Source organism: Ochotona princeps, chromosome 16, assembly GCF_030435755.1.
Source record: "Ochotona princeps isolate mOchPri1 chromosome 16, mOchPri1.hap1, whole genome shotgun sequence".
NCBI lineage: Eukaryota > Metazoa > Chordata > Mammalia > Lagomorpha > Ochotonidae > Ochotona > Ochotona princeps.
In genome coordinates this window covers 21,660,670-21,684,191 of record NC_080847.1, presented here as the reverse complement: position 1 = coordinate 21,684,191, position 23,522 = coordinate 21,660,670, and the positions used below count along the sequence as shown (strand labels likewise).

At 53.6% G+C, this 23,522-nt stretch overlaps 2 protein-coding genes across 10 annotated transcripts in view; both read left to right on the top strand.

Annotated features, from left to right (window-relative positions):
* Nucleotides 1-2,740, top strand: part of ADGRG1 (adhesion G protein-coupled receptor G1) — a 33,889-nt gene extending 31,149 nt beyond the window's left edge. For all 8 annotated transcript variants that reach the window (XM_058674208.1, XM_058674206.1, XM_058674207.1 and 5 more), the window contains one exon: nucleotides 1,363-2,740. In XM_058674208.1, the coding sequence (XP_058530191.1) occupies nucleotides 1,363-1,493 (131 nt within the window). In that variant the 3' untranslated portion in view covers nucleotides 1,494-2,740. The remainder of the gene's footprint in view (nucleotides 1-1,362) is intronic.
* A 2,532-nt stretch (nucleotides 2,741-5,272) lies between these two features.
* Nucleotides 5,273-22,089, top strand: ADGRG3 (adhesion G protein-coupled receptor G3). Of its 2 annotated transcripts, none has more exons than XM_058674687.1 (12): nucleotides 5,273-5,348; nucleotides 7,386-7,536; nucleotides 13,625-13,760; nucleotides 14,919-15,065; nucleotides 15,685-15,819; nucleotides 16,290-16,329; nucleotides 16,421-16,512; nucleotides 16,663-16,775; nucleotides 18,818-19,098; nucleotides 19,209-19,302; nucleotides 20,183-20,457; nucleotides 21,550-22,089. In XM_058674687.1, exons 1-12 carry the CDS (start codon nucleotides 5,291-5,293, stop codon nucleotides 21,660-21,662), a joined length of 1,635 nt encoding a protein of 544 aa, XP_058530670.1. In that variant the 5' UTR covers nucleotides 5,273-5,290; the 3' UTR covers nucleotides 21,663-22,089. The 2 variants fall into 2 exon arrangements, with proteins under 2 accessions (XP_058530670.1, XP_058530668.1); XM_058674685.1 differs by having other exon boundaries at nucleotides 5,280-5,348; nucleotides 7,359-7,536.
* Nucleotides 22,090-23,522: the final 1,433 nt, after the last annotated feature.

The following is a 23,522-nucleotide window of genomic DNA, read 5'->3' as shown; positions in this document are numbered from 1 at the left end:
GGGGGGTCAGCTCTCTTGGGGAAGACAGGGCAAACAGGCAAGTGTGCAGCTATCTAGGGGCCATGCTAGGTACAGTGAGGTCTGGGCTGGGCTGGGAGGCCTGTCACTGCAACATCTGAGGACACAGAGGAAAGGTGAGCCATGGAGGGGTCCAGGGCTCTCTATCCAGGTGGGCTCCATGGCCAAGCAGCCTCGGCACTGGGTAGAAATACAAAGCGGTGATGCATCCCAGGGCTGGGCCTCAGAACCTGTGGTATAACAAGCTTCACACTCTCACAGGAAAGAGCTGGCCCTGGGGAGGGTGTAGAAGCCCAGGGCGGGGGAGACTGAGGAGCCAAGGCTCTGAGGTTGGGACAGGTTGTGCATTGGAACAACAGAAATGGGTCAGAACCTGGAGGATCCAGCCTGATGCTGAAAGGGCCCCTCTGTTCCACCTGCCCCCACCCCCACCTTTCCTGCACCATTCAGACACCCACAGAGGCACACAGGTGCACATGCCTGCACATGCGCACATATGCAGGGCCAACCTCTCACACAGGCTTGCCAAGGAACTGGACTGGGGATGAGGGAGGCAGGAAAATGTTGGTCGAGTTATTAAACTGCATTTTAAGCATTTATTTTATTTATTTGAAAGATGTAGAGAGTTCGGGGGTGGAGAGACAGATCAATCTTCCATTTGCTAGTTCATTCTCCAAATGATCACAAGGGCCAGGGTTGGGCAAGACTAAAAGCCACAGACCTGGAAGCCCAATCAGGTCTCCCATTTTAGTGGCAGAGGCCCTAGCACTTGGGCCATTCTCCATTGCTTTTCTGGGCACATTAGCAAGGAGCTGGATTGGAAGTAGAGCAGCCAGGACTTGAGTGGGTATTTTGATCTGGGATGTTGGCACCACAGGTAGTGGCTTAGCTTGCTGTGCCTCAGCACTGACCCCAGTTACAAGGCCCTGGAGTTCTTTTCTCATGAGTGCAATGGCGAGAGCTCTGTGGGATATACTTGGGACTCATGCATTGGCATTGATGTTGTCTGCCAGAGCGGTAGCACTGGTCAGGGGAGTCCGGTCATCTGGACCGGTGACCCTGGAGCCTGCTCACCACAGGTTGGCCCCTCACCTGGGCCTTAGTCTCTCTGTGCAGCAAACAGAAGGGTAATGTGCAGGACTTGCCTTGGATGAGCCTGGAGAGAACACAGTAGAGATGCAATGCCCAGAGTGGGTGCTCCTGGGTCTTGTGGGTACCATTCACACGTGTGAGGAGAGGGCCAAGGAGGAGGCAGGTGTGGGAAGGGCCTGAGCCCAGGTGGCTCTGGAGGGCAAAGCCTGGGTCTGCTTCCCCACTGAGCCACATGCTCCTGGCTGTCCACAGGTTTCCTCATCTTCCTCTGGTACTGGTCCATGCGGCTGCAGGCCCGGGGTGGGCCGTCCCCCCTGAAGAGCAATTCAGACAGCGTCCGGCTTCCCATCAGCTCAGGCAGCACCTCGTCCAGCCGAATCTAAGGTGTCAACCCACCTGCTCGACCGCAGCCGTGCCTCATGCTGCCTATGCCTTCTGCAGCCAGGTTCGCTCCTTGGCTGCTTAGCTGGGGACTCAAGGAGGTCCCCTGGATCTTGGAGGGCTAGGACTTTCACCCCAGTGGGAACTTGGGGGATGCTCTGTTGTGGGTCCTGGCTCCTGGAGGGCTCCAGAGCCCCCTGGGTTTGTTCTTACAGCTGTGCTGACCTTGGCAAGAACCCAGATCTCCTGGCCACCAGTGTGGGCCCAGCCCTACAGCTGGGGTTCAGGCCTTGGCACTGGCTCCAGAGGTCACCAGACAACCACTCCAGCCCGGTCATGTTTTAATCTGAGCGTGACATCACCACAAGCATGGGGCCCTGAAAGAAGAGGCCCCAGCCCAGAGCAGAGCCTTGGCTCGCCTACCTCGGACCCCAGGCCCTCCCTCTCCAGCAGCCTTCCTGGCCCTCCATCTTCTCCCTGGGTCCTCTCTGTTCTTTCTCTGGGCTCCCCAGGCCTCACCGTCCAGCCTGGGACCCACAGTTCCAGTGCTGCCTACTGGGTAGTGCTCAAATGAGCCCCCTAGTGCCTGCTGCACACTCATATTTGTTGCATAGCCTGAGCCTGCCACGGCCGTGTTGGGTTGCAGACACAGGGGCTGGGCAGCTGCACCTGCTCCACCTGGCCCCCATGCCAGCCACCTCACTCTTGTGCTCACCTTGGGGATCCCCCAGCCTCTCTCCAAGCCCTGTAGTGGCTAGAACCGTGGGTGTTGCTATCCAGTCTGGCTTCAGTTCCAGCACTGCAAAGACTAACATGAGATTCCTCTTCCTCCTCCTCCTCTTCCTCTTCCTCCTCTTCCTCCGAGCATGCTGGCCTAGAGCCTGCTGCTCTCCTGAGTGGTCACCTTGGAGTCCCTGCCCCAGGCACCCTTGACTTCTGTCTTGGTTTGTTCTGTCCAGCGAGCTGCACTAGTCAGCTGGGACTTGACCACTGCCCCAGGCAACTCTTAGGTGTGGGAATGGGAAGCCATCATTTTTGACTGGGAACCCCAGGAAGGCTTCCGGCAGGAGGTGGTGTTTGATCTTGCTCTCAGCCTTAAGGATGGAGAGGATGTTCTTTTTAAAAGTACTAACTCTTTTGAATTCTTTTGTCTTTTGATATGAGAAAAGTACGTGTTTGTTGTAGAGGATTTGGAAACTGTAGAAGAGTATGAAGAACCAAAATAAATCAGCTGTCACTGTTGGCTAACGTCCTGGGTGAGCATGTCAGGAAATTTCTCTGAGTTTTTTCCTGGTGTTTCTGGTAATAGGGTTGTGAACACATCTTCTGCCCTGGGCTGGGGGAAATCAGGAAATGTGCATGGGAGAGGAGGATGGTGCATGAAAAAGAAGCCACCAGATATCCCAGCTGCCGGGGCAAAGGCAAGAATGTGGCAACTTGGTGTGTGCACTGAAGAGGCAACGGAGAGTGATGGGGTCTGTGACAAACTGGAGCTTACACACTCTGCTGCCAGGGCAGCATTAGGGATGAGACCCCCACCACCACCAGGCCAGACTGTCTTCTGTAAGAAACGAGGAACCCAGGCTGTGCTGTGAAATCCCCCGACGTTCCAGTGTTGGTTACTGCATCATTCTGCAGCCAAGGAGCTCAGCTACAAGGCCAACTTCACCTCTTGGCTGCTCACATGAGGACGTGAGGCTGATAGGCGGTGGGGACACATGGGTACACTTCCTCCTAGCCCAGCCTTTGGTCTTGTTCTGCCAGCTCCCTGCCCCTCTTCCCCACTGCCCTGCTTTTCCCTGCCCACCGCCACAGAGTGCTGCAGATTTCCTAGTTGACATGCATTTGAGTCTTGCCATTTGCATCCAGGAGTAAGATGCTGGGGCCATGGAAATCAGGCCCAGCCTGTGTGCACTTTCTCCCCTGAGCCGCTGGCTCTTGCCTGTCCTTGCCAATGCAGGGGAAGCCAGAGTTGGACAGGGAGGGAGCGAGGCCTCCTTGGCGGCCAGGGTAATCTTGCCATTCCCTGGCAGGATGTGAATGTGGGGTCTCCAGGGACCTCAGAGATGGGAACCCCTGGTGCCTCTCCATTTCCCAAACCTTCCTTTTCTCCTCTTACATGCCCCACTCCTAAAGACAGAGGCCAAATCTGTTATTCCCCAAATCCACTTGTGGCCTGATGTGGCTGCTGTGTGTGTGTGTGTGTGTGTGTGTTTTGGGGGTTTGGGTCAGAGGCAGCTCCCCTCCTCACAGGCCTCAGCTCCGAGATACTGGGGGAGGCCTTGAGGCACCTCCTGCCTATTCCCCAACCCATCCACAGGCAGAGAGCATCACTCACAAACCCAGCCCTCCCACCTGCAGAATCTCCCGGTCTGGCCTTGGAGCTGGCTCAGCTGTGGTGGGGAGAGGTGGTCTGTGGGTCGGGCCGTTTCTTCTCTGCCAAGCCCTGGATGGGGGCACCCAACAGGCTGTAGACAGGAAGGGGCATTGCAGTTCCATTGCCCTAGGACATGAGGGTTCCAGGGCTGTGTGAGTGGTGCCTGATCAGGCCCTGGGCCCTTATGGGTGAGTTGGTGGGGACAGCATGGGGTTCTTTCAGAAAGGAGCTGCAGAGAGGGCTGGTATTCCCCTCCCACTGCCCAGCTGCCAGTGTGGGCTGGTCTCTGTGTGTCCAGTCAGTGGAGCTCCCTTCTCTGGGAACCTGTGTGAGGACCCTGTATGCCAAGTTCACTGTCCTGCACAGCATCTCCTCCCGGGGGTGGGAGGGAGGGAGCCAGGCCCGCAACATTCCTGGCAAAGGAAATTCTGGGTGTCAGAGCCCTTCAGCCCTGACCTGCTGCTCCATGCCAGATGCCTACCTGCTTGTCCCTCCTCAGCCCAGGAGTGACCCAGTACCATCCTCCCCCTGACCAAGCTCTCCGGCCTGATTGGGACCTAGTCCTGTCTGGACTCTACAGGAGGAAGAAAATAGGCCCAGGTCAAAGTTGCCTCCCCATCCCACCAGTGTGCACTTGACCTGCTGACATCTCAACGGCCGCATCAGGCTGTGGGCTGTCCCCTCTTCCTGTTCTGTCCAGTTGGGGGATGGTGGTTGTGGTGGCCTAGTCCTGGTTATCACAAAATCATTGTTAATGGTCACAAGGGCTTCATGGACTTGGACAGACTCCAGGTGTCTGATGCTCATTGAGTCCTTCAGCCAGGAAGTGACCAGGACAGATACCCTGCTGGGGTTGGGGGCCTGAGCATGACCTGGGTGGGGCCCAAGCTGCTGTCTGCCCGCCATCCTGCCTTTCCCTCCTTCCTATTACCTAGTCTGACGGGGAAGGCTCCCACTCCTAGGTTTGGCTTCTCCTCTCCTCCAGGCACCAGCAGTGTCACCTATACCTTCCTTTCCATCATCTGTGCAGCCAGGCACTAGGCTGAGTCCAGTACCATCATCCAGTCGAGTAGGCAGCTTCATGCATGTCTGCTTTATGGAGATGAAAACTTTATCAGAAAGGCTCTAGGTTCCTGAAGGGAGGGTTGGAATAGGAGGGCCTGATTCCAAAGCCTGTGTTCCTTCTCAGTAGTCCCCAAGGGGCTCGGACAGTGGGGGTGCGGAGAGCCCATCCCTTCCCCCCAAAGCCCCCCCACCCCCGCTTACCTTTCACAATCTAACTAGTGGCATCACTGTGCAGGAAGGCCAGCCCAGGAGGCCACAGGAAGCAGCTGTGGGTGGGAGGTAGGGCTTGCGGCCAGCCAGAGAGAGCCTGGGACCAGGGGCCAGACGCCAGACTAGCGAGAGTGGGCCAGCCCAGCCATGATGGTGACTCCCCGACTCTTAGGTGTCTTGCTCCTGTTCCTGCTCCTGGCCTCAGGTGAGTGACTTGCTCCCAGTCTCCTCTTGCCAGGCCTGGGAGACCTTGCTGTGGACGGTAGCCTTTGCAGCAGATAGAGGGGGATGGGGGATGGGGATCCCGGGGATGGGGCAGGAGAGGGAATAGTTAGAAAAGTCTGAACGTGTCCTCCGAGGAGCCTGCGCTGACTGCCCCAGCACCCACTCGAGCTTAGCTCTTTGGGTAAGCCCAGCAGTCCTGATCAGTTTTGCTGGGGGCTGGGCTCTCCTGCTCCCTCCCAGAGTGCCTTAGAGTGTGCCATGGTGACTCCGTGTTTTGGCTCCTTGGGTGCTTAGCTCTGGGTGCCTCAGTGCATCTATTCTGTGTGTGGGCCTGTGACCTTGGCCACACCCATCAGCCTATTTGGGCTTAAACTCCTCTGGTCTTCCAGAACTGGGGATTCCAGCTGCAAGCCAAGTTCAGCCTTTGCCTCCAGACAGGTGGAAAATGGCAGCACCATTGGCTGGGGAGGCCTTGGCATAGAGAGGGCCAGTGACGTTTGTGGGGCTCACCAACTGACTGGTGGATAGTGGCTCTTAGCAGGTGTCAACAGACACTACGGGATCCCAAGCCCCTCCTCCAGTTGCAAACATTGTACCATGTGTTGACTGGACCCTCTATGCTTCCCGGGTGGTGACCTTTCCCCTCTGGCCAGGTGGGGACCCCAGTGGTGGACAGGCTACAGCCTTGGGGGAGGTTTGTATGGAGAGAGGAGGTGTCTCCCTCAGTGGATCTGCCTGCGTTAGTTGCCATTTGCCTGCCTACTTACTCATTCACTCATGCATTCATGACATCAGTAGTGCCCCTCTGTTCTGTGCCAGGCCCTAGGCAGGCACTAAGTGGCCCCTGCCCCTAAGGAACCTAGAGGTCTAGTAGAGCTGCCTTCTCTGAGGGCTGCGATGTGTTTCAGCTGTGTAGAGAGCAAAACATGTTCTCTGTGAAGAATGGGAAGATTCCTCAAGATGCACCCCTAGGGACCCTGTGAGGTACATGGAAAAGATCTGCATGTAAATGGTGCTGTGTGCCTGGGGTATTTCTGGGAAGCGATGCAGTTTGAAGGAGGTGAACGCCAGCATGTGGCCTGGGACCTGTAGGGAGAGGAGCTTACAATTCTCATTCCGTGTCTTCATGCATGGCTTAGGAGGTAAACTCGAGGCCCGTGTTACCTATGTTGAAAGATCAGTAAATACAAGGAGACACATCCAGGCCTCCACAGCAGATGCTTCATCATATAAACAGTCTTAGAATGAACTCCCCATCTGCTGGAATAAGTAGTAACACTCTTAGCACCTCCACCGTGGGCTGCATGCTTTATGTGTATTATGTCGCATCTCCCCCACAACCCCCAGAACTCGCAAGGAAGGTATGCAAGCTCTCATTTTGCTGATGAGATTACCATAGCTCAGAGAGTTTAAGTAATTTGCTTGAGAATACACAGCCATCAGGTAGCCTGAGACTTCCACTCTATTCCAGTATTAAGTCAAGGGAAACTGATCTAGAAGTCACCATGGTAAAACTGTAATCCTGGGGCAGCCTCTGATTAGCTGGTGACCACACTGGGATCCAGGGGCCTTTGCTGGCTACATCCTCTGCTGAAGCACTTAGGAGGTGGTTGTGAGGGTTGTAACATTGATGTGAGAGAATGTGGCAAACCCGGGCTGTACAGGGCCAAGTGTTACACTGGGAGCTCCTGTTGCAAAGGTTTCATGAGGTGTGACAGCACAGCTTCCTGGAGCGGGTGGGAAAGGAAAGGAGCCATCGCACCTAATAGGGGGACTTTGTGTCCGCAAAGCCAGATACCAAGCCCTTTGCATGTACTTGGCCCAAAACATCGCACAGCCCTGGGAGGTGTCAAGGTCACGGAGTGGTATCCATTGTGGTCCAGGGACAAACCGGAGCCCAGGGAAACAGAGCTGGCTCCAGCCTGTACACACCACCAGGCTCTGGAGCTTGAACTTCCTCCCACTGTGGCTGTTCCTCCACCCCACGCAGCCCACCACTCACACTGTGCAACCCCAGGTCAGAGGCCCATTGAAAAGCCAAGAAACGTCTGCTTGGGGATCCTGGGTGCAGGCCAGTACGACCCCTTCTCCTTGGAGGAGACCGCCCAGTGCTTTGCAAAGTGTCAACGGAGGCACCAGGAGTCGTGCAACGAGGGGAGCCTGCAGAGGTGAGGTGCTGCAGTCGGTGGAGGGGAGCCTGTAGCTCCTGGGAAGAGGGTGGGGTGAGGGGCAGGCGCCCCCATGGCCCTGGAGAATGCTGCTGCTCCCACTCACTTTTCCCTGCTTGCTGTTTGATTCTCACATCTCCCTCCTGCCCAGGAATCAGGGGACCCAGCTGACCCACGGGGTGGCGCTCACTCCACCCTATCCAAATCCAAGCGGTGGTAATCCCAGGTGCTAGCAAACAGAACGATGGGTAGGGTGCCAGTTTAGCCTGGAGGAGAAAAGGCTGCCGAGGCTCCCACAGAGGCAACCCATGGAAAGGTTTTGAGGTGTGTATAGGAGTTTTCCAGTTGAGCCCAGGCAGCAGAATTTGTAAGTGCCAGGGGAGCATATGAGACGCTCCACGCTCCCTGCTGTGAAGGGGGGCAGGGATACAGAACTAAGCATGGGAGTCCAGGATGACTTAAAGTTTATGGGAGTGGAATTAAAACTGCTGAAGTTTGTGTTTAGTTCTGTCATAAACCCACGTTTCCCACGAATCTTTTTAAGCAGCCTCATCTAGACCGGGGCTGAGGTGGGACGAGTTGTGGGAGCTACAACAATGTGGGAGGACAGGGAAATAGGCATTGGTTTTTAAAATTTTTATTAATTTATTTTTATTTGAAAGGCAGAGAGAAAGAGAAGGAGAGATTTTCTATCCACTCGTTCCTCAAATGTCCACAACATCTAGGCTGGCCCAGGCTGAAGCCAGGAGCCTGCCTCTGAGGGTGCACATTAGCAGTGAGCTGGTATCTGAAGTGGAGCTGGATCCAAACCCAGGCTTAGCTATGGTTCCAGACACCTTCCTGCCCTCCCTGGAAATGATTTTTTTAAAATAAAGATCTATTTATTTTTATTGGAAAGTCAGATATACAGAGAGGAGGAGAGACAGAGAGGAAGATCTTCCATCCAATGATTCACTCCCCAAGTGATTGCAATGCCCGGTGCTGAGCTGATCTGAAGCCAGAAGCCCAGAACTTCTTCCAGGTCTCCCACATGGGTGCAGGGTCCCAAGGCTATGAGCCATCCTGGACTGCTTTCCCAGGCCACAAGCAGGGAGCTGGATGGGAAGCGAGTGGGGCTGCCGAGATTAGAACAGGCGCCCATATGGGATCCAGGTGCATTCAAGGAGAGGACTTTAGCTGCTAGGCTACCACCTTGGACCTGGAAATGATGTTTATAAGCACAGAAGAATGGGGTCCACTTTACATTTTATAAGATTGTTCAGGCTTTAGCAGAGAACCCAGGGGTGGGGATGCAGGAGGCAGCAGGGTGAAATAGGTCAATGCCACTGCAGTGGCCTGGGAATGAGTGAAGGGCTGACCTGGCAAACTGACAGGTGCACCTGGCAAGGGATGAGGGGTCAGGGAGGTCAGATGATGTGGAGCCAGGAGCCCAAGAACCTGAGGTGTGGGTTGAGACTGAGAAGTTTAGATGACATTGTGAAGTCATCTCCCAAACTAGTTCACCTGCTCTAACCTACTCTGATCTAATCTGATCTAATCTAATCTAATCTGATCAAAGCTGGCAGAAACTTCTGGGGACACAGAAAAGCACCTGACTTGTGGGCCAGTGCTCAGCAGATACCTGTGGAAGGAAGGAAATGCCCCCCATGAACCCCAGAGAGGGCGGGAGCATAAATAGACCGAATTCCGTGATCTCTGTGGACTGAAAATGCCCCCATCCTTGTCCTCAGCTGCTCTGGCAGCTTCGTGGCTCTGCCCGCCCGACCCCAGAGCTATTCAGGGGCTTTGCCTTGGGCTGCCTTACTCTTCGGGAACAGACAGGCTCTCTGGCTTCTGTTCCCAACCAGCACTTCCAAACCCTGCCTAGCAACCCCATGGATCCAAGGCGCTCAAGGCTAAGTAATTTACCTAGATTACACAGCAGGCAAGTAGCAAAATCAAGTGCAAGCCTAGATCTGGAAGGCTGTGACAGAGACTTGCAGGATCAGACAGCCATTGCTTAACAGTGGCATTGGATTCCAGACAGGTTGTCTTTCAATTTGCCCATCTGTAGAATGGACAAAAATATCACTGAACTCCACCAAATCTGTAATTCACACACATTAGCAGTTCTCCCTCTTTAGTTAACTGCATTGTTACTTTGTCTTCTAAAGCCATTGTTCCTGATCTCTCATGCCTTCCCCCTAGGTGGTTGTTGACATTGAATGAGAGTTGTTAGCAAACAGTAGGAGCTCAATATATACTACTATTTGAATGAGATTCTTATGACAAAGTATTACATATTTGTTGCAGTAGCCTGGTAGCTAAAGTTTCCTCTGGGTCATTCACATGGGTTCAGAGGCCCAAGGTCTTGAGCCATCCTCTGCTGCTTTCCTAGGCTATTAGCAGGGAGCTGAATCATAAGGGAGCAGCTGGGACAAAAACCGGTACCCATACGGTATGCCAATGCCACAGGATGAGGCTTAGCTTGCTATGCCTCGGTGCTGGCCCCTAAATTTATCTTTTAATTTCACTCTTCCTGAATTTTTGGTTGTATTTTCACAGAAATCAGAAATCTGTATCCAGTCGTCTCTTTTGTTGATGAATATTTGGGCTTTAGGTTTTTTTTTTATATACTGATTTATTTTCACTGCAGTCAGATTTTAGAGAGAAGGAGAGACAGATCTTCTGTCTGCTGGGTCTGAGCTGATCTGAAGCCAGGAGCCAGGAGCTTCTTCTAGGTCTCCCAAGCAGGTGCAGGGTCCCAAGGCTTTGGGCCATCTTCCACCTCCTTGCCAGGCCAGTAGCAGGAAGCTGGATGGGAAGCGGGGCTGCCAGGATTAGAACTGGTGTCCATATGGGATCCCGGCACGTTCAAGGCAAGGACTTCAGGTGCTAGGCCATGGCGCCGGGCCCTATGTTTATTCTTGATAGTTCAGTGTGGTGAACATGCATAATTTTGTGTGGTATTTTTCTAGGCACAATTTGGTGCATTAGGTAAAGGCATGTGATAGCAACTGCCAGGTAGTTTTCCAAAGAGGTTGACCCGAGCGCCGTGCTCACCAGCAGGTTGAAATAGCTCTAACTTCCCCCACAGCCTTGGAAGCCCTTGATATAATCTACTTTTTCATATTAGTCATTCTGGCAGGTTGGTTGTGTATCTGCTAGTGACTTAAATTCCCTGCTAACTCTGAAGCGTAACACCCTGTATGTCTTTATGTGCAATTTTAAGATCCTTTTTGTAAGTACTGTTTCAATTCTTTCCTTCACTGTTTTGTGATTTGTTTGAATTTTTCTTAGTGATGTTTTAAAAAAAGATCTATTTATTTTATTGGGAAATCAGAGATACAGAGAGGAGGAAAAACAGAGGAAGATCTTCCTCCACTGATTCATTCCCCAAATGGCCTCAACAGCCGGAGCTGCACCCATCCGAAGCCAGGAGCCAGGAACTCCTCCAGATCTCCTGCATGGGTGCAGAGTCCCAAGGCTTTGGACCATCCTTGACTGCTTTCTCAGGCCACAAGCAGGGAGCTGGATAGGAAGTGGGGCTTCTGGGACACGAACAGGCGTGTGCAAAGTGAGAACTTCAGTCACTAGGCTACTGCACCGGGCCCTCTTAATGATTTTTTGAGAGTGTGTAAATTGCTGTGAGAAGTGGGCATTCTCTCTCATCACCCCAGACCCTTCTTCTGGTACACAAAAGGTTTCAGCACCATAGAGAGCGTTGACTGCTAGTTTCAGGTAGTTGGAGCAGCGGCAAAACAAAGACTAGTGGGATGGGGAGTGGGGAGGGGAGAGACAATCTTTCTCCATATAGTTGATTCAAAGGCTGTATGTCCAATATCCAATTAGCACTCAGTACATGTACTTACAGTACGTGCTCAAGCACACAATAATCCCCCAGTTAAAAATACTCAGATTCCTCCAAATCATGTAAAGACCAAAAAGAATACAAAGAGATACTTAGCATCAGTAGCCTCTAGGCAAATGCCAATGAAAGCACAATGGGAGGCATGGCATGGCTGAGGTGGTTAAGAGGGTTTGGGTTAGGACCCGGTGCAGTGGCCTAGCAGCTGAAGTCCCCGCCTTGAATGCACCGGATCCCATATGGACACCAGTTCTGGTCCCGGCAGCCCTGCTTCCCATCCAGCTTTCTGCTACTGGCCTGGCAAGGAGGTGGAGGATGGCCCAAAGCCTTGGGACCCTGCACCTGCTTGGGAGATCTAGAAGAAGCTTCTGGTTCCTGGCTTCGGATCGGCACAGCACCGGCCATTGTGGTCCCTTGGGGAGTGAACCATCAGACGGAGGATCTTCCTCTGTCTCTCCTCCTCTCTATATATGTCTGACTTTCCAATAAAAATAAATAAATCTTTAGAAAGTGTTTGGGCTTGATCCTTGGCTCCAGCTCTTGACACCAGCCTTCTGCAAATGCAGGTCTTGGAAGGCTGTGGTAATGACTCAAGTAGATGGGCCCTGTCACATATGTGGGAGATTGGGGTTGATTTTGTGGCACCTGGCTTCAGCCTGGCCCAGCCCAACCATTGTGGGCATCTGGGGAGTGAACCAGCACATGGGAGCTCTCTTTGCCTGTCTCTGTATTGCTCAAATAAGTAGTCTTGTTTTTTTGTTTTTAAGATTTATTTATTTTTATAAGAAAGGCAGATTTACAGAGAGGAGAGACATAGAGAAAGATCTTCTATATGCTGGTTCATGCCTCAAATGGCTGCTGTGGCTGGAACTGAGCTGATCTGAGGGCAGAATAAGGAACCTCTTCCAGGTCTCCATGCAAGTGCAGTGTTCCAAGGCCTCTTTCCCAGGCCATAAGCAGAGAGCTGGATCGTAAGTGGAGCAGCTAAGACACAAACTAGATGGAGCCTATATGGGATGCCAACATTTGCAGGGAGAGGGTTAATCAGTTGAGTCATCATGCTGGCCCCAAACAAATTGTAAAACCACAATAACAAAAGCTAGCATTGTGGGATAGCAGGTAAAGCCTGTGATGGCTGTGATGCCGGCATCCCTTATCGGTGCCAGTTAAGGTCCTGGCTGCTGCACTTCTGATCCAGCTCCCTGCTTATGACCTGGGAGAAGCAGCAGAAGATGGCCCAAGTGCTTGAGCCCCTGCCACCCATGTGGAAAGACCTGGCTGCTGGCCTCGATCAGGGGAGTGAACCAGCAGCTGAAAGATCTCTCTCAAAATACAAAAAGGAAAAACCTTCCCCAAAGATACCATCTCATACCCAGGAAAATGACTGTAATTAAAAACAGCAAAAAACATATAAATAATATATAAAACACATATAAGCAAAAACCCCAAGTGCAGGTAAGGAGATGAATAAACTGTATCCCTCCTACAGTGCTGGTGTGACTATAACCTGGTGCAACCACTGTGCAAAACAATAATTTCTCATGAAGTTAGGATTACCCTAAGGCCCAGCAATTCCATTCCAACATTGATGCCCAAGAGAACTTAAAGCAAGTCTTTCTAACCAAAGTTTGTGCATAGATATTCATAGCAGTATTATAATAGTCAAAAAATAGAAATGGCGCTGCTGTCCATCAAAGGATGAGTACCTGGAATGTGGACTATTCTTACAATGAAATAGTATTCACCCAGGAAAATGAGCAGAGCCCAGAAGCACACTATAACAGATAAACCTTGAAAATGCTGTGCTAAATACAAGAAGTAGGGTTTCTATGTGTATGAAATGGTTTGAACAGGCAATTCTCAAAGGCTGCAAGCTGGTTAGTGTTGCCACGGGCTGGAGGAAGTAGCCAGGGAGGGACTACTGAATTGGTACGTGGTTTCCGTTTGGGATGATGACAAACTAGATAGTGGTAACCATTGCACAATGTGGGGAGTGTATTGATACCAGTGAATTATACACTTCAGAATGGTTGTAACTATTTTATGACAAAAGGACAATCCCCTCATGTACTCGGAGACCTCCAGCTGGGAACCCCCTGGGACCAGGCTGTCCTCCCTCCCACAGCAACTCCAGGGTGTGCATTTGGGTGTTCTGGGTCAGCCCTATCACCCCAGGAGCCTGATGGGTAGATGGTTTAGATGACAAAATCCTGGCCTCCCCCTGACCCCTGGCCCCTGCAGCTACTGGCTCAACTATGAGAAGTACCTGGTGCAGAATTTGAAGCACAGGGTGGACTTGCCTTTCGTCAAAGCTGTGGTCCAGACCTTCAGCACCAACACCACAGAGGACCTGAACTTCTCTCTAAAGCTCTCTGAGGTGAGGTGTTCCCCCGTCCACCCACAAAGTTCCTGGTAGGTTCATTGGATGAGTGATCCCAGTTATCCAGCAGGGGAAATCCCTGAAGAAGAGTCAGGAGACTCGGGTTCTAGTCCTGCATTCTCCATTACCATATCACCTGTCCTTCAGGAAATCCATTTCCTTCCAGGAGCTCTGGAGTCCTCATCTGTAAAGTGGGCTCAATATCTCCTCCAAGTCTGAAACTCCCATGAGCGCTTCCATCTAAGAGACACGTGGAAGAGGGGTGGGGCAGGTTGGCACCCTGGCTACCAATGGGCTCAGTGAGCAGACTCTGGATTTATATCAGTCTGGGTTCAAATCCCAACATTGCCCCTTAACAGCAAGTGTGATTATGAACAACTGAATTTTTTTTTTGAGCCTCGGCTTTTCCTTAGTGTCAAGACGATGGGGAGGAGCTGTGAGATGGCAGGTGCACGGAGAATGGCAGGTGCAGTGGGAGCTCAGCCTCCCGAGAGAAGGACCCCATGGTCCTTTCTTGGTCCCTTTATTCTATTGCACAAGCAGCAAACCCTCTGCACAGGGTCTTCGTTGTTCCCGGAAATCACCCACATGTCTTCTGGGCAAGGTCTGGGCTGAGAAGGAAATGAGGGGTGGGGCTGCAGCTCCAAATCTGAGTTGCCAGCACAGAGGATGTGCCAGGTGGGATGGGGCTGCAGTCTTAGGGAAATCAGAGACTGAGCATGCCCATAGTTACCAGTGGGGTTTATAATAGTCTCAATGACTCCCAGTGTTTGAACTGGGTTACTATCCTGAGCTATACATAGTGGTGATTAGGACCTTCTCCACATTAACAAACTGAGCTGGCTCAGCTCTGTTCTGTTTCTGCCACTTCTGTCAGATTGATGGTTACATAGGCACCTGCTCAGCTCCATTCTCCAGATTAGGAAAACTGAGTCTACACAAATGCTATAATTTGACCTAGGGTTCACTGGCTATGCAGAGCAAGCTCAGAGTATGTTGGGAGGTCCTATTTCTGAGCTGAAAGTCTTCAGGTGCTGCCTGTCCACCCTGCGTGCCTCAGTTTCCCTCCCAACTGTACTGGTAGAGGTGGGGACTCTTGCGGTGGTGGGGATAATTTTTGGGTAAAGATGGGAGCTGCTGGGCTTGTGGTTGCAGGTTCCAAGGCGGGTGATGAAGGGCGAGAACAAGCCCCCTGATGGAGTCCGATTTCCCAAGAGCTTTTTCAGAGACCTGCCAGGCAACAGGTCCGTCGTCCAGCTGGTCTTGATGGTTCTGAACGTAGGCCTGGGGACTCTCTTCAAGGTGAGGAGAAGCCTGTTGGGGACACAGGGGTGCTCCAGGCTTTGCCAGGGCCCCACATGCTAGCCCACCTGCATTGGCCACTGAAGGCTGCAATGGGCCAGGGCAGCCATCCATCTCTGGAGTGTTTGGACTTGAAGCCAACCCACACACCAGCACCCTTCACCTTGCATGTGTTCCAAGCATGCTCTTGTGCCCTTGTGCATGCCTACACACGTGTGTCCTTGGCTGTGCCCTTGCAAATGCTATCTGATGTGATCTTGTGGGACCTCGTCCACATAAGCAAGTGTCCCCTGACCCTGTTAAATCTGTATGTTGGCTGTGTTCACCCAGAGGTGTGTGTGCACCTGTGGTAGTTCTGTGCAGTTGCCTGCCCATAAGGTCCCTCTGCTCTCCGGTTTCTTGGTTGATCTTGGCCCCATGCCTGCTTGTTCTGAGGGCAGAGAAGTCTCAGAGGCTGACTATAGAGAGCTATCAGGTGCACAGTTTTGTGGCTGGCTGACCTGGAGTATAAGGATGAGACCATCCCAAGCCACAGACTACAGGCAGCAGCAGGCAGCGCCCTGCTGGGGAGGGTTGGAACAGTTCCTTCCATAGTTTGCCTTCCCCTTTGCTCTTGTAGGGTCCCCGGCTCAGCCTGGAGGATGGCAGCCGCGTGTTGAACAACCGCCTGGTGAGCTTGAGTGTGAACAAAACACCTGTCACCAGGCTGGCCGAACCCGTGGAGATCACTTTCTCCCACCAGCGCCAGCCCCCTGTGAGTCCCCTCTCTCTACTGGCCATCACTGGGAAGGCAGGGATGGATGAGCATAAGAGGGCACATGAGTTTTGAGCAGGCATCCCCAGTAGAAGTCACTGGGGCCGAACACACTACTGTGCTCTGAGACACACAATTGTCCTATACACATGTGCCCTGGACCACTCCCACTCCTGCCCACAAATCTGTTCCCTACAGGCACCGTGCACACACACATGCTCACACATGTGCACAACATGCTCCCAAGCCCTGCCACACCAGCCCCATGGTCTATGTACCTTACCCACTGGTCCAGCCTATGTCAGATGATGCAAGCTCACGTTCCTGTGTAACCCACAGGGCTGAGTCTTGCTTTTCACCTAATGCGCATGCACACAAGCCAGGCCCTCTGGAGCATGCTACTCCCCCACCCCTCCCTTCTCTCCCAACCTTCCCCCTTCCTCTCTCTTGACTCTGTGCCCTGATTCCAGAACATGACCTTCACCTGTGTGTTCTGGGACACGGACAAAGGTAAGGTCCAGCTGACCTGGGGTCAGATGGGCAGGGAGGGGTTGGGCTCCCTAGGAAAGGAAGTGAAGCCTCTCCCTTCCGGTCTCCCCAGGAGATTGGGATTCCAAGGGCTGCTCCACAGAGTGCCAAGCCGAGAAGACTGTCTGCCGCTGCGACCACCTGACATTTTTTGCCTTGCTGCTGGTAACAGCTCACTCTTCCCAGATCCCTGCAGTGCTGCTAGTGCCAACCCATGCCTGCCCCTGGGAGGGGGCTGCCCAGTGAAGCTGGGGCCTCTGGGGTGCATGGGCCTGATCTTGTGCTGACCACACTGGTTTGTGGGGTCATCCACAGAGGCCCATCTTGGACCAGACCACCGCACACATCCTCACACGCATCTCCCAGGCGGCCTGCGCTGTATCCACCATCTTCCTGGCCTTTACCATTGTCCTCTACACTGCCTTGAGGTGGGTGACACCCCCATGCAAATACCCCCTCCTGCCATTTCCCTTCTGCCTTCCAGGGACAGGGTAGAGAAGTTCCTGGTTGTGTAGTCTGTCCATACTTTGCTCCCCCTCAATTGCAAATGGGATTAGAGATCAGGGAGGGTGAGGGCAACTTCAGTGACAGGTGTGGAAACTCAAGTCAATTGGCTTAAGTGAAATAGGGCCTGTGCCACTCAAGTCAGGGAAAACCCCAAAGCCCGTGGACTTGAGGCAGCTTGGTCCAGGTATTCCAAGGCGTCCGCAACAGGGCCTTGACCTTCCTCCACCTCTCAGCCTTGTGGGCCTGGCCAGACAGCTTCTCCCCCTCCTGAGTCCTTCCCAGCCACAGGCTCACATCATGGCTGTGACAGCTCAGGCCAACATAAAAGCCCTCTCTCCTCTTTCTGAATATTCAGAACTCAATCCAGGAATGGAATGATTTACTGCAAAGTAATTACAGACTAACTGGAAATTGCAAAAATAGCATTGAGTCATCTGGTGTCACCTGCTCAGCAGTGCTGCCCTCTGGAACCGTAGCATGATACCAAAACCAGAAGTTGAATGCAAGAGGGTTCTGCTGGCCGAAAGAGACGAGTTGCTCCATTTCCTCAGTTGAAACTTGAATTTGTGCATGTGTATGCACATGTGTGTGTGCTGATGCAGTTCTACTCCTTGTGTACTCTTGGAGTTGAGTTTCATGCTGGTTTCAGGGTATTCTGTGGTTAAAGGAAGGAACAGGTGAATTGGTCAGGCCAGGTCCAGCGGCTACTCTTGGATTTGAGCTAACAAAGGACTGACCTCCACCACTCCCTGTACACTGGATCCTGGCTGGTGGGGGCAGGGTATTCCTTTGGGATGCCTGGTGCTGCTTTCAGAAGAAGGGGCAAATCTCACTTGCCCAGAGCCCAGGCTGAGGGATGTTCAAGACCTGCTGGCTTGCAGGAGCCTGTGGGAGCAGTCCATGGTACTCCCACCTGCATTACCCAAGCTCAGCCATGACCAACACGGAGTAGCCCTTGGGGGTCCCCGTTTCCCATGTTGGGTCTCTCCACTGCCTTTCTTGGTCATCAACCCCGGGCTATAGTCCCAGACCAACCCCCTCAATGTAAGTCATGCCACCACCTTCATGCCCTGCAGAGCCCTGGCCTAGGACATCGTCTCCAACCCCAATAAGCTGAGCATGGCTTGTCAGCTATCTGTATGCCTGGGCCCCAGGAACTGGGCTGGGAGTGCTGGGAGGAACTGCCACCAGCTCCCAAGGGTGTAGCGCCTGACACTTCATGGGAGCCCACCAGCATCTCTAGGCAACCCTGGGAGAGAGCCTGTCTGTCAGGTGCAAGCCCTTAGGGATGTGATGGGTTAAGAATATGGAGAGGGGGCTCAATGGAGAGGGAGGTAAGTCTGGCTGAGAAGCACTGGGCAGGGACTCTGCTCATGACTCTGAAAATCCCTGTCCCTCTCAGAGACTCTGTGCCCTGACATACTCTAGGCCTACTATGTCCTTCCATCCATCCACCCCTGGCTGCCTCCCATCACCTGTTCTGGCCCCTGAGTTCACAATCAGGGTCAGGATTGCATAGTGCTCTTGGGAACCTTGCAGCCCAACCTGTGCTCAGGGCATTCAGACCCAGTGTCCACAGCAGGCAAGGTGGTAGGGGAGTTTTGAAGGCAGAGTAGGGGGTCATGGCAGAAAGCAGGGAGGAGTTGGGGTGCAGGGAGGAGCCCAGGAATCATAGGGAAGAGTGTGGACTGAACTGGAGGAGGTAAGGAGGCAGCAGCAGTCTGCAAGCTATGCAGACAAAAGGCCATCAAGATCAGGGCTGAGGCTGTAAGTCTGGCACCCACAGAGCAGTTTGGGATTGAACTTAGAGGCAGGACTCTCAGCTGGACTGCAGATATGGGTGATCCTGCAGGAGCAGGCACAGGAGGTGGAGTCACAGCTGTTGGACAATGTGATGGATGGGCCAGGGCACCTCCCAGGCACTGCAGCTCTTGGGATCTCAGCCAAACTCCTCTCTCTGCAGGCTCTCCCGGCAGAGGTTCAAGTCAGAAGATCCCCCCAAGATCCACGTGTCCCTGAGCAGTAGCCTCCTTCTGCTGAATCTGGCCTTCTTGATCAATGTGGGCAGTGGCTCTGGAGGCTCCAGTGCTACCTGCTGGGCCCGGGGTGCCATGTTCCATTACTTCCTGCTTACTACCTTCACCTGGATGTGCCTGGAAGCCTTCCATCTCTACCTGCTTGCTATTCAGGTCTTCAACACCTACTTTAGGCACTATTTCCTGAAGCTGAGCTTGGTGGGCTGGGGTAGGTATTGGCTGATCAGTGATGGCTGATTTCAGGGGACCCCACAGAGTTTGATGGAGGTTGGCACTGAGGGTGTTCTAGCAAGGCCACGTCTCTCCCCTTGCCCCCAGGCCTGCCTGCCCTCGTGGTCATTGGCACAGGGAGTGCCAACAGCTATGGCCTCTACAACATCCGTGACCAGGACAACCGCACCTCGCTAGAGCTGTGAGTGATGCTGCGGAGGAGCAGCGGTGATGTCAGGAGCTGCAAGGAGGAGGGGGAAAGACAAGGATGCAAGGGAGAGAGTCCAGCTACAGTCAGACCAGAAGGATCCTGAGATCCAGCTGGTGCATAGGGGCGGTAAACTGAGGCTGCAGAGAAGAAGAGATGGTTGTCAAGAGGGGACTGAAGCAGGAGTTAGGATGATTTGCTCTCGCCTGAGTCACCTCTTGCCTAGATGGCACCTCTCCTGTGCCAGCTGCTCAGCCTGGTAACAGAAGTGCATGCAGACCTCAGCTCCTGCCTGCCCCTCAGCCTGGTGCCCTTGTGCAGCTGGTCTATCCCTTTGTAGCAGCCCCGAGTCTAGTCCAGGTTCTGACCCTGACTACGTGTGTGTGACCAGGGACAAGCCTGCCCTCACTTCTCTGGCGCCTGCTTCTGTGCCTGTGGCTCTGAACCAGAAGTGGCTAGCACCTGTACCCAGGACCTGGGAAAGCAGGGGCCCCAGGACAGACTGGGTCACAGAGATGCCTACAGTGGCTGGGAGGGCAGTGGGTTAGGGGTCACTTGAATGTCTAAGGGGCTGCAGAGTGTGTCTATGGAGTAGCCAGGAGGCTGACTTTGTAAGAGAAGCAGAATTCTGAATGCCTATGTCCAACCTTCCAAAGGTCTTTGAGAGCAGGACACACAGAGCAGGTTTTGGGGTTAATGTAGCCCTTGGGTGCCACTGGGGCAGGGTGCCTGCAGGCAACTCCATGCCCAGCAGGAATGTGGGGAATGGGAGTGGGGGTAGGGGAGGGCAAAGGTCCCCCTGGAGGAGACTTTCTGGGGCTTGCTGTGGGAGAACACAGCCTCTCTTAGGCACCATGGTCATCCCCTCCTGCAGGTGCTGGTTCCATGAAGAAACTGCCCTCCATGTCACTGTCCATGGTTACTTCCTGGTCACCTTCCTATTTGGCGCTGTGGTCCTGGCCTTGGTGGCATGGAAGATCTGTACTCTTTCAAGTGCCACGGCAGGCAAGCAGGAGGGGCAGAGCTGGAAGGCGGTCTTCACGGTGCTGGGGCTCTCAAGCCTTGTGGGCATGACGTGGGGGCTAGCCATCCTCACACCCCTGGGTCTCTCCACCATCTATGTCTTCGCACTTCTCAACTCACTGCAAGGTGAGCCTCGCAGGCCAGGTGCACCCAAGAAGGTGCAGGGCAGCGGGGAAAGAGGGTATGGTTGGCAGGAGGCAGGAGTCCCCTTGGGCTGCTCATGTCAAGTGGGAGATTTTAAATACCCAGCAGCCAGACTAGCCTACGTCCAGGGATACCACCCAAACCAAAGCTACTGCTCTCTGCATCTGGGTCCCCAGAACTCTGTCTCTCCTTCCTTGCTTCTTTCCCTGATGGCCCTTTCCACCCGTGCTTTCCACGTGGTAGCCTCCACCGTAGTGACCTTCCAAGTCAGATGGCCACCTCTGGTCCAATCAGCTAGGAGCAGGAGTCAAGGTCTTGTGACTTTCTGTCTTTCAAGCACTGTGGAGGTAGCAAGGAAGTGACTGAGACCCCGGCAGAGGGGCGGAGCTGAGAATAGAAGTCACTGTTCCCTTCCTGCACCTGCTGCCCTTGCTCCTCACAGAGATGTCTCACACACCTGTCAGTGAGGGAAATAGCTCACCTGTCCTGGGCTGTCACCAGGAGCCAAGGCTTCCTTGTTGTGACACGTATGATCCCTCAAGACCAGGGCTGGCTCCTAGGGACCATGAGGCTGTGTAGTATAGTGGCTGGGACTAGAATCCAAGCTCCATCCATGCTCCAGTGGGTCCCTCAATTCCTGTGATGCTCATCAAGCCCTGGGCTACTCACCAGGAGTCCCTGAGAGGTAGGGGAGCCCAGGTTCGGCAGAAATGTCAGCACTGACAGAAATGACTGCCGGGAAGCCGTCTGCTGCTGTCCCTGCCTGTGACAAACCCTGAGTTCACCTCTGGAAAACCCCAGACATTCACAGTTGGGGAGAGCTGTGCCCTGAAATGACAGGCTACATGTGACAGCTTCAACAAGGACCCTGACATTTCTTTTTAAAAATTTATTTATTTTCACTGGAAAGGCAGAGTTTACAGAGAGGACAAAGAAAGATTCTCTAGTTGCTGGTCCACTCCCCAGGTGGCTTCAATGGCCAAAAGTGAGCTGATCCCGAAGTGGAAGATCAGCTTGCTATGTCACGGTGTCAGCCGCAGCCCAGCTTCAGCCAGGCCCTCTCCTTGTTTGTAGGTGTCTTCATCTTTTGCTGGTTTTTCATGCTCTACCTGCCACGTCAGAGCGCCAACTCCTCCTCCTCTGGCACTGCCCGGGTGGACCAGGCCCAGTTCTCATCACCTGAATAGGAGCCCTTGGCCTTGCTTTGGAGATGTGACTGGCTGTTTGGGTCATCTCGGGTGGCTCCCCACCTTCCTCCAGGCTGCAGTCTCTTCCTTGGTGCCATGCAGCTTCAGAGGGAGGGGCCAGGAGACAGCTGGCATGTGGTGGCCTGTTGAGTCCCATTCAGACATGTCCATGGGCCCACAAGGCCAAGGACCCAGACTGCAGGAGGCCAAGTTCCCGTCATCCTGAGACCCCCACCAGCACAGAGTACCACTGCCTGTGTCACCAGGAAGCTTCTTTTGGCCAATGCCCACCAGCTGAGCACAGTAGGGGTCTGAACCAAAGAGGGGAGCATGTAGTTGGCTCAGTCCCTAAGGAGCCTTGGCTCTTCCTACGCATTTCCCAATGTCCCCTGCAGCCATACCCAAGGACAGACTGTACCCAATGGACACTCAGCCTGGAGAGAGTTGTGAACTGGACGCTTATTTGGGACCCCCCCTCCTCCTCCCATGGAGCTGCCCTGGGGTCTTTGCCTTTTGCTCCAGCACCTATCTTCATGGAAGAGACCCCAGCATTCACAGGCTGCTAGCCCACCAGGTGCCTGGCAGGACACTGAATCTCACAGGGTACCCAGGAGAGCTGTGCCACATTCACCTGATCCCCCACCCCAAGGTCAGGCATGTGACTGACCCTGGACCTGCTGTCACTATCAGGGTGGGAGACAATTGGTCCAGGGCTTTGTGTACCTGCCTCATGCGTGCATCTAAGCAGGGTGAGGACTCCCTGGCAGATAGTGGGCATCATCGCCACAGCCTGTACATAGGGCAGGAACCCACCCTGATGCCTTCTTCATCTGCCCACTCCCAGCACAAGGCCTGGAATACTTCAGGCCAAACAACCACACAAATGATTCAATAAATATGCATTGGCTGAGTAGATGTTTGAGTTTGACTTCACCTGGCAGGGCCCTGGCCAAGGAAATATCTCTGACCAGACCCAGGTTTGTTGTTTGCAGTAGCTGTGGGGAGAGAGAGACGGAACAAAGGAGCTGACCCAAAGAAAATCGAGCCAGAGAGATGGCTGAGAGCAACGGGCCTGGGCTCTGGCCTCCCACTGGAGCCCAAGTCCAAGCCCAAGTTCCAGCCTTGGCCTCCTGACCAGGTACCTACTCCCTATCCCATGCCTTCCAGGGTGCCTTGTGGACTGTCAGGTGCCTTGTGGTGAGAAGTCTGGTTAAGATTAAATCTGCCCCCTGCGCCAGAGGCTGGGGCCACTGCCCCTCTGGAGGCTGGGGCTGGCTGGTGTCCCCGGCAGGAGGGACTCTTCACTTCCCCACCTCAGCAAAGCAACTGAATGATGAGAGACTGGGAGTCCTCCCTTACTCCATGCAGGACCAGTGCATTCCTAGGAAGCAAGTCCCAAGTGTGGATGGCACATTGGTTAAGCCATGTGATCCGCTTTTAAAGGTGAGCTTGGGGCACTGGGGTGGGGGTAGGGAACTCATCTCCAGATGTGATTTCTTTCTTTCTTTTCTTTTTTTAAAGATTTATTTATTTTATTACAAAGTCAGATATACAGAGAGGAGGAGAGACAGAGAGGAAGATCTTCCATCCGATGTTTCACTCCCCAAGTGAGCCGCAACGGGCCGGTGCGTGCCAATCCGATGCCGGGAACCTGGAACCTCTTCCGGGTCTCCCACGCGGGTGCAGGGTCCCAATGCCTTGGGCCATCCTCGACTGCTTTCCCAGGCCACAAGCGCCCATATGGGATCCCGGGGCGTTCAAGGCGAGGACTTTAGCCGCTAGGCCACGACGCCGGGCCCTCCAGATGTGATTTCTGTGCTGAAGGTTTTAGCTCCCTCACCTCAAGCCAAAGGTTCCCAC

Excerpts from the sequence above, each read along its gene's own strand:
- ADGRG3 (XM_058674685.1), top strand. The coding sequence starts at position 5,291 with ATGATGGTGACTCCCCGACTCTTAGGTGTCTTGCTCCTGTTCCTGCTC. Across the intron at positions 16,513-16,662 it reads CATTTTTTGCCTTGCTGCTG|AGGCCCATCTTGGACCAGAC; the intron begins GTAACAGCTCAC and ends GGTCATCCACAG. Across the intron at positions 19,303-20,182 it reads AACCGCACCTCGCTAGAGCT|GTGCTGGTTCCATGAAGAAA; the intron begins GTGAGTGATGCT and ends CCCCTCCTGCAG.